This window comes from Panicum virgatum, chromosome 2N (genome assembly GCF_016808335.1).
Source record: "Panicum virgatum strain AP13 chromosome 2N, P.virgatum_v5, whole genome shotgun sequence".
In the NCBI taxonomy this organism is placed as follows: domain Eukaryota; kingdom Viridiplantae; phylum Streptophyta; class Magnoliopsida; order Poales; family Poaceae; genus Panicum; species Panicum virgatum.
This window is the reverse complement of record NC_053146.1, coordinates 55,663,453-55,673,110: the sequence shown is the minus strand read 5'-3', so window position 1 is coordinate 55,673,110 and position 9,658 is coordinate 55,663,453. Positions and strand designations below refer to the sequence as shown.

Below are 9,658 nucleotides of genomic sequence, written 5' to 3'. Positions count from 1 at the left end.
TATAAAATGGATTAGCAAGTTCAGGGACCTAGACGTGCATTTTGAGAGTACCGGGACCGGGATGAGAACTCGGGACAAGTTCAGGGACTTAGATGTGCATTTTGAGAGTACCGGGACCTACTTGAAATCTCGGCACAAGTTTGGGGACCGCCAGTGACATTTACTCTTAAATTAATATCACTTATGCCTTGCATGTTTCCTGTAGTTTACTGCACCTAAGCTTAGTTGTTTTTCTCTCTCCGTGTGTATGCTAGTTGCTTCTTGCAAGTGCTTGAATTGGAACTAGTGTTGCAATCGTTGTTGAATCATTGCATGCTTTCTTAAGTGAATTGTTGGTAGCTCTGTTCGAGAAGATTGCTTTATGCTCGCTTTCGCTTTGCGTTGAGCTTTTAACGTGTTGTCAAATCGCTGCTTCCGCTGTATCGCGCCTTGCTCGAGTAAATTGATTTTCGCTTGCTTCCGCTTTGCGTCGAGCTTTTCCTAACTGTTCCTAGAGTGAACTCGTCACTTGTTGGCGTGTGTCACTTTGGCGGTTAGAAGAGAGGTGTGTCGGGTTGAATTCGAGACATAGGCCTTGTTCTCTTGGAGAATTTTTATCGGCTCCCATTCACCCCCCTCTGGTCGCCGGTCCGGTCCTTCAGATACACTTAGTGAAGATTAGTTCTTTCATTCATTAGCACTTGGATCCAAATATGACCTTATTTTCAACCACTTGGTACGTGCGAGTGTACACAATGCTAGCGCAACTAACGTATTGTTATAGTATCGTGGTCGAAGGTTGAAGCATACATATCTACCATATTCTCTGTTTCTGTATACCATATCTCTTCTCTTATGAGGCCACGTCGCTGGTTTGTAACATCCGTCCGATCTGCAGCAGGAGCAATCCAGGTGTTTGGCTTTACGACTCGGCGGGGGCATCTGGACCTCTCTCGGTTCGGATCGAAGCGACGCGATACATGGTTCCTGTTCTTATCCATACTCTCCTGTCGCAATCCATCCCCCATCCGTCTCCAATCCCACGACCCTGCCGTCCGGCCTCCTTCCCCGGCAGCCTTCACCCGCCCGCCCCGTCCGCGCCGCCAGCCACCCTCTCCCCTGCTTCTGGGCTGCTCGGCGGCCGGTCCTGCTGGCGGATCTGATCGGCGCGTCGCCTCTCCGTCTCCACCAGCCGCTGCTCCGCTCCGCGACCGGCCTTACCGATGCCTAGCCCGGGTGGCCACGACGCATCGCCTCTTCCTCTCCCCGGCGGTGGTCGGTCGGCGCGGCCGCGCGGGGCGTATCCCGCCGCCGGACCAGGATGTCCTGCACGCTCGGCGCGACAGCCGATGGCACGAATCGTCGCCGCCGGCCTCTCCGCTACTCCGCCTCACCTCTCCGCGACTCCTCAGCTCTGTCAGTTCGCCTCAGCTCTCCGCGACTCCCGAGTCCCGGCCTTGGCGCGACAGGCGACGGTGCGAGTCAGCGTCGCCGGCCTCTCCGCAACTCCGCCTCGCCTCTCAGCGACTTCCGAGCCGTCGACCCCGACTGCTTCCATCTCCAGTTCCCCGTCCGCCTCCAGTGGTCGACTGCTCTGCTCCGACCTCGATTTCATTTGTTCATTTAGAGGTAATCAAAACTCATTCATTATCTTTATTTCCGTAAGATGAACTGGAATCGAGGTTTTTACATGAGAAAAAACAACCTTCCATACATCAGAGTCTTCCATAGGTGAATTCTGCATTTTCGTGTCCATTTGTTTATTTATTTTCCATTTGTTATGTTGTTTGCTCCTGACAGACATTGCTATGCTACTTTGAATTAGCATGGCCATAGAAGCACCTTACAATCACCGTCGTGTTCTCCTTCGCCTCCCCAAACACCTCCGCCTGCAGATCCGATGACCACGTGCAGTTAGCTTTACATCGCAGGGACCTCATGGTCGGGTGAGTTTGCTTTGGTCTCTACAATGATGTATGTCCATGCTACTGCAAGCGCCAACAGCACCATCTCAATCTTGGTCACCTGTTATCCGAACCAGTGTCACAAGACGTCGTTATAGACAAGGTGGAACACGAGATCAGCTAGCTCCTTCGTCAACTACAAATTTGTCAATGAAATTGTCTGCATATACAGTTTTTGCCCCCCAAAAAACTACAATTGATTTGCCTCAAAATCTGACCTCGGTGTATTTATGCAACACGCAGGAATTTTATTTTTGGATGCAGTTCGCACAGCCATCACAATTCAAGGTACTGTGTTCGCAACATCCATAACCATTCAGGGTGTTTTGTTCGCTTTTTCCCCCTTGCTTCCTATTATACATGTATAGTTTGTTATAATATTTCTTTTGCGTAAAATGTGCCCACCACAAATTATATACCACCTAGGCAAATTGAGATGCTATCTCGGTAGCGTTTGTACTGCATCTGCAGAGGCAGGCAGATGCGTGCGGACAGACACTGCAGTTAGGATTAGACTCTGAATCCTGACTTAGAATTTAGTCTGAACCAATCTTTTATTTCTGTTTCACAGTTATGCATTGGAAGTTGCAGTCATTCTTTGATACCAAATGAAGATGACCAAAACTACAGATGATAACTCCAAATGGATTGATATTTGCATAGATGTTCATCACTGCTGCTTCGTATGCACCTTGAGCTGTATGTTTTATACTGCAGAATTTTGGCACGAATGATTGGGTTTAGCTGAAATGCATGTCTTAACAGATTAGCTACACCTTTCTATAATGCATACATTTTGGCACAATCTTCGCTATATCTTCCAATCTAGGTACTTTTCTATTTTACTGACCCCCTTGGGTCACAATTTCAGTACAAGATGTAACTGAACAAAAGCAATTCTTGCCTTTAAATTTTGTAAAGTCTTTTGATTCAGGTTTTGTAATTTCAGTTCAGCTGCTTCACTACAACTGCAGTTGATTCTTTGTTTTGGGCTATCAGCATTTCCCATTATTGACCTTATCCAATTATGGCCCTTCCCTTTTTCTCTTATGCTGATTTGGAATTTTGGATATCATTCTTCCTCAGCCTTTATCTGATTTTGCACGCTAAGAATTCGTGGCTCCATCCCTGCGCAACGCGCGGGGTTACCTGCTAGTATATATATATGATCCGGGTCGTTTTGGATGGCCTCTGCTTGCCGCAGACGATGACAGCCGTATTGACGCCGAGAATACTGAAGAAGCACCGCTGCCCATGTCCGCCGTTGATGGGCAAGCACAACTACAAAAACAGCCTTTTGTCCCGGTTTTGGAACCGGGATTCGGCCGCCGGGACAAAAGCGCCAGCGCTTTTGTCCCGGGTGGTAGAACCGGGACAAAATGTCCCTCGCGCTAAAAAATATTTGTGTCCTGCGGGATTAGAATCCAAGACTTATTGCCTAGCACATGGCTTCCTTGTCAACTCAACTAAGTAGTACATGTGACTCAGTAAAGAATAACTCTCTTTTGAACTATCACGTGGAGGGGCTTTTTGTCCGGGTTGGTAACACCAACCGGGACAAAAGGGTCACCCTTTTGTCCGGGTTGGTGTTACCAACCGGGATAAAAGGGTTGGACCTTTTGTCCCGGGTGGAGCCACCAACCGGGACAAAAGGGGGGCCTTTTGTCCGGGTTGGTGACTCCATCCGGGACAAAAGGCCTCTGTCCCCCCGCTGGCCCGGCTAGCCTTTGGACCCGGGACAAAAACCACCTTTTGTCCCGGGCCCAAAGGTAACCGGAATAAATGACTTGGAACAAAGGTCTATTCTGTAGTAGTGAAGGGTGCATGTGTCCTCAGTCCACAGCACATACTTGGTGCCGGTCGGTGTCCACCAACCTCATTCAGCACGCACCACATACACCGATACACGAGCTGATGGTACAGGTGGAGTATTTGCAATGCGCCGTATGTGAAGGGCCTTTATAGGCCTCTTCCCCTAAAACTTCACGTGTGCACGCGTGGAGTACGGTGTGTGTGTTTTGTGTGTGTGGCAGGGATGTTATTAGACTCGATCGACCCCGTCATGTAAGACTTGGCCAAAGTTTGCATGCATGAATCCGAACAAACGCCCAAGGAACTGAAGACTCGCCCCAGCAAGAATGTCTTTCTTCCCTTTTTGTGGCAAATGGTACTTCAAAAAACGCGGCTATTGCAAAATATAACCACAGCTAGCTTTTTGAATGTGCGCCCGAGGAACTCAAGACCATGACGTACATTCGAGGGAGAAGGAAGAGTCCAGGAACGATCTGCCCGGGAAGGACGACGACGGCAACGGAACATACATCCCATTCTCATCTGCCGTACGTCGAGCACGCTGCAAAACAGGAGAGCCGCTGATCCAGCCGCCGTCGCAAAGTCGCAAGTCTCTCTCCCGGCCCGGACCGCACCTACCCCCCACCACCCGCCCCCAGCCAGCCATCGGCTCCGCGCTGCCGCGCCCGCGTGGCGTCGCGGGCAGGCCGCCAGGGCGCCGCGTGCATCGACGTTTGCGTCGCGCGGCTGGTTCTGACCGCGCGCAGCCGCGGCGGCACCGCACGGCACCAAACCACCACATCGCCCCCCGCCCTCTCTGGCTTTCCCGTTCTTTCTCAGCCAGCCCACCTAACCCACTCCCCCGATCCTGCTTCCTCCACTCAGGCGTGACCCGCTCTCGGCCGCGGCCGCGCTATATAGGGCGACCAGCCCACGCCGGACAAGCCGCGCGCACACCAAGAGAGAGGCATCTCGCCAAGCGACCTAGCTTCTCGCCTCTCGCTTGCTTGGCATCCATCACTCTTGCCCGCTCCTGATCCGATCCCCCCTTGGATCGCCGCCTGCTGTCTCGGTGAGTTCAGTGTCCGGACGCGAAAGTAAATTGGCAAACAAAACAGCCTAACATGTCCCCTACCTCGATCCGACATTTCTATGCTTGCGTCCGTGCATTCAAGCTCTCCTTTCCCGGTTCCGCAGAAAGTGATGCTTGCGTCGGAATTTTCGTTTCCGTTTAAAGAAAGTGAAAGACTTGTTTTTCTTTCTTTTTTTTGACAGTAAAGACTTGTTTTTCTAACACCACGAAATGGTTTGTTTTATTTTGTCAAAGGAAGGTCAAGCGTCTATATCACCGTTTGTTAACGTGCTCGTTGTTTCTTCCTCCTTTTTCTTGGTTTCTAGGCAACCGGGAGTTCTTCGTTGAGCTAGCCAGCGTCAGCGTCAGCCGTCACCATGGTCGGGAGCAGCCCCCTGCAGGCCGTGCTGGTGGCCCCCGGCGTCAAGGACAGGAAGGTGCTCGCGTTCGAGCGCCGCGACGCGCTCAAGGACAAGGACGCCGCCTCCGGCCTCCTCCGCGCCGTCCTCGCCTCCAACCCGGCCCAGCGGACCGCCTTCTACGCCTTCGACCTCGCCAGGGTCGCCGACCTCTACTGGGCGTGGCGTCGCGCGCTCGCCGGCGTGCGCCCCTGCTACGCCGTCAAGTGCAACCCGGACCCGGCGCTCCTCGGCGCGCTCGCCGCGCTCGGCGCGGGCTTCGACTGCGCCAGCCGCGCCGAGATCGAGGCCGTGCTCGCGCTCGGCGTCCGGCCCCGCGACATCGTCTACGCCAACCCCTGCAAGCCCGAGCCGCACCTCGAGTACGCCGCGCAGGTCGGCGTCAACCTCGCCACCTACGACTCCGAGGAGGAGGTGGCCAAGGTCAAGCGCTGCCACCCGGACTGCGAGCTCCTGCTCCGCCTCAAGGGCCCCGACGGCGGCGACGCCAGGGTCGACCTGGGCACCAAGTACGGCGCGCACGCCGACGAGATCGTGCCGCTCCTGCGCGCCGCCCAGCGCGCGGGGGTCACCGTGGCCGGCGTCTCCTTCCACGTCGGGAGCGGCGCCAGCAACCTCGCTGTGTACCGCGGGGCCATCGAGGCCGCGCGCGCGGCGTTCGACGCGGCGGCCGCCCTGGGGATGCCGCCCATGCGCGTCCTCGACATCGGCGGCGGGTTCGTGTCCGGCCCCACGTTCGACGAGGCGGCGGCGGTCATCAACGACGCGCTCGCTCAGCACTTCGGCGACCTGCCGTGCGTGGAGGTCATCGGCGAACCGGGGAGGTACTTCGCCGAAACGGCGTTCACGCTCGCCGCGCGCGTCATCGGGAAGCGCACGCGCGGCGAGGTGCGCGAGTACTGGATCGACGACGGGCTCTACGGCTCGCTCAACTGCGTCATCATGGACCACTACGTGCCGACTCCGAGGCCGCTCGCCGCCCCGCGCCCCGGCGAGAAGACCTACACCTCGACGGTGTTCGGGCCGACGTGCGACTCCCTCGACACGGTGGTGACCGGGTACCAGCTGCCGGAGATGAGCGTGGGTGACTGGCTCGTCTTCGACAACATGGGCGCGTACACCACCGGGGCCGGTTCCAACTTCAACGGCTTCGCCACGTCGGACATAAAGATCTACGTGGCATACTCCACCAGCTGAACGTGAACGTCGACGGCGTTGGGATAATATTTTTTTCTTTCTTCTTTTAGACCAAAAAGAAAAATGGTCTTTCCAGAAGCTGTCCTTTTTTTAGGGAATAAGTTTGTTCTTTCAATGTACTTGGTTCCATTTGACATGTATCGATTTGACAGAAATTGAGTTACTTTGTGGCAACATCACCCTTGTCATGAAAACATTTTTTTAACAAAATAGAGAAGTTCATTAAAGTTGCAGCTAAAAATAAAAAGACATTGGCCTTCGAAGGTCACTTCGGCCATTTTCATTGGCCTTTCAAACCGACTCACTTGGAATGAGCCATCAGCCCATGAGTCAATTCATCTGAAACGAGTTGAACGAGGATATCGTTTTTTTTCGTTTGACGGTGGGTCTTGTGTACCTAGCTATTCAATTAGTGGACAAAAACTCAATCTTACTATTACTAATTGGAGACTCCTTTCAAGACTCCACGTGAAGCCACCTAGGATCCTAGGTGGGCATTCTACAAAAATTAGAAAATTCTCACAAAAATTAGAAATATCAAGTCATCAATCTGACAACTCTAATTATAATAATCATTGGATTTGTTATCTTTCCTAAACCCCTAAACATATATCTAAATTACACACCTCTACCATTATAAAAATAATGCAAATAACTCCTAAATTTGCATATAAATTATCCAATTGTATTATTATTAAAAGTTAATGTAACAATAAACTAATAAAACCTTAATCAAAACTACTCAACTAGCCTAAAAATAAAAACCTCCCTTCAATGGGAGGGTATACATTTTTTTTACAAAATTTCTGTAAGTTGAAGTTGAACTTAATTGAAAAAGTCAAGCAATTCTATTTGCTCACAAGAAATTTGTCCCCGCCTTACTTTCTTTCCCTATGTTTGTCCACTACCGTGCCCGAACCTAAGCAAAGGAAGTCCAAAAGATAGACCCGAATAAAAAATAAATAGTAATCTTTGACAAAACAAATAAGAAGAAAAATGATTCTTACTTCGATACAAGAAAAGAAGAATCGACACAAGCAAAAAGGCAAAAAAGTCTTTTTCTTGTGCCCAATAGAGGATTAAGAAGACCCGCGATTCCTCCTAAAAGGACTTGTTCTTTTTATTGTTCTCACCTCCTCCTTGGATCCTCTTCTTTTGCATGAGATAGAAATAAGGAATTCGAGAAATCGAGGCTTTTTTCTAACTTGATGGTAAGAAATCCCAAGATCTAGAAAATCTAAATTATATAGTTATAATAAAATATTAAAGTGCACCAATATAAAATTCTAAATTACTATTTCTATCATTACTAATATATTATTATTATTATTTATAATACTATGTATGATGGAAGAGATAAAAATACCAATTCACAAACAAATGGTTCAATTAAATATATATCAAAAAACATGGAGGTGGGATGGAAAATAAAATCTACTCTAACTAGATAATGATAAATATATATTTTAGAGTATGTGTTAGTATATTTAATAGATGAAAGATGGCATGTGATAGACAATTATAATTATGAGCTATAGACCTTATTTTTTATATTAGTTCTAATTAGTCCGTGAGAGAGCACGGATTGATGGCTAGTTAACGAATAATCCTACGTGACAATGTCTGTCCCTTTCTTTTCGCAAGTCGATTCACCACTACCAATACTCTTACAACCCAACGTTGCTAAAGCATGTGCCATTTTATTGCATTATTTACCACTTATGAGCAAATATTACTGAAGCAATCCAAAGTTGATCAAATGCACTACTATAGGATGTAGCCGCGTGTTTTTATTGAACCTACCACGCATTATATATGTAGACTACGTACTCTCGTACACATCTCCTTACTTATCTACAAACGCACTCATCATGTTATGCTGCTACTACGAGCAAATCCGAGACTAGATCGATCGGCATAGTTGAGATTGATAATTACCACGTATTGGCGCGAAGTATATCTGGCACGTCTCATTGGTAGAGTGTGAGTCTACTTGCGTGCGTGTTTTTTACGCTCTTGCTTTATGCTAACTTCTATACAGTCTTGAAGCCTTCTAGCTTTCCTTCTTATTAATACGATAGGCATCCCTCCTGCCGGTTCGGTTAAAAAAAAAATAATTACCATGTATACCTGGCATAAGGAACAAATGGCTGGACCCATATTGCGATCCATCTCTACGTCAACGTTTTTCATGCCAGGTGAGCTGGTCGCTTGTACGTCGTCCTCTCTGCAGTGTGCACACATGCATCTTTTTTTTTTTGAAAGATCCGGAACAACACACATGCATCTTCGTCAGAGTCCCGGCCGGAGCCCCACCCTTGTGGCTACCTCAGTGTGTGTCACATTGGCAAAAGGATGAGGGATTCGTCGCCCTTAATCTTGAGTACCTCGGCTGCCGATTTTGTGGACATCTTTTCTTTCGTTTGTCCAGAGCCCTACGTTCTTCCTGAATGTCTGCCGCGTAAATTTTGATCCCCTTTGGATGTCCTGCTAGCTCTTGCTTCGTTGCTACACTAGACAACTTCAGCCTACTAGACAACTACTTCGGTAGACAAGTTCAGCCTCGGCATTACGGGGTGGTTATAGGGATATGATGGGTCTGGGGTTGGTTTGGTCCTTTTCAACCTTACAGTATGTAATTTATAAATCTGGTTCAGCTTGGCGGACATATGTATAATTGCGAATTCTAGACACCTAAACATATATTTCATCTTCTTTAGCTGTCTCCACTGCTCATCTGAATATGTCAAAAAAAATAGATCTGAATTTTAAATATACCCAATAAAAAACCCAAGGAAACCCTACAAGAGTCGTGAGTTTTGTTGAGAGAGTTTTAATCAGGTGGCTGAGGGTGATTGCTTTGTCTATTGTTTTCTGCTATAATTTGTAGTATCACGTAAATTGGGCACACGGGTTAATTGATTATTACTGCTACTAGTAAAATGCACATGGGACACGCATGTGTTTTAAATAGTTATTAATAAATAAGAAAATTATTTTATATTTATAGTAAGTACTTCCTCTATTTTATTTACATGTTACATTTTCCGGTACTCAAATATGCATGGTGGCAATAGAATGGTGACTCAACACACATGGAAACATTGTTAATAGTAATGCAAGTATCAGAAATCTGAATAAGCAAACACCTCGATCCGCTGCAAGTGTGAGCACAAACACATAATAATAAAGTTTAAAGACTACTAATTTGGGCAAATGTGGAATTGCTTGGAATG

At 48.5% G+C, this 9,658-nt stretch overlaps 1 protein-coding gene and 1 long non-coding RNA gene across 4 annotated transcripts; both read left to right on the top strand.

Annotated features, from left to right (window-relative positions):
- Positions 1-952: 952 nt before the first annotated feature.
- On the top strand, positions 953-2,963 carry LOC120658224. Of its 3 annotated transcripts, none has more exons than XR_005668555.1 (3): positions 953-1,608; positions 1,805-2,231; positions 2,515-2,963. It is a non-coding gene; the product is annotated as an uncharacterized LOC120658224 (long non-coding RNA). The 3 variants fall into 3 exon arrangements; XR_005668554.1 differs by having other exon boundaries at positions 1,780-2,231; XR_005668556.1 differs by lacking the exon at positions 953-1,608 and adding an exon at positions 1,682-1,710.
- Positions 2,964-4,560: 1,597 nt separating this feature from the next.
- On the top strand, positions 4,561-6,551 carry LOC120658223 (ornithine decarboxylase-like). Its single transcript, XM_039936460.1, has 2 exons — positions 4,561-4,806; positions 5,133-6,551. Exon 2 carries the CDS (start codon positions 5,184-5,186, stop codon positions 6,420-6,422), a length of 1,239 nt encoding a protein of 412 aa, XP_039792394.1. The 5' UTR covers positions 4,561-4,806; positions 5,133-5,183; the 3' UTR covers positions 6,423-6,551.
- Positions 6,552-9,658: the final 3,107 nt, after the last annotated feature.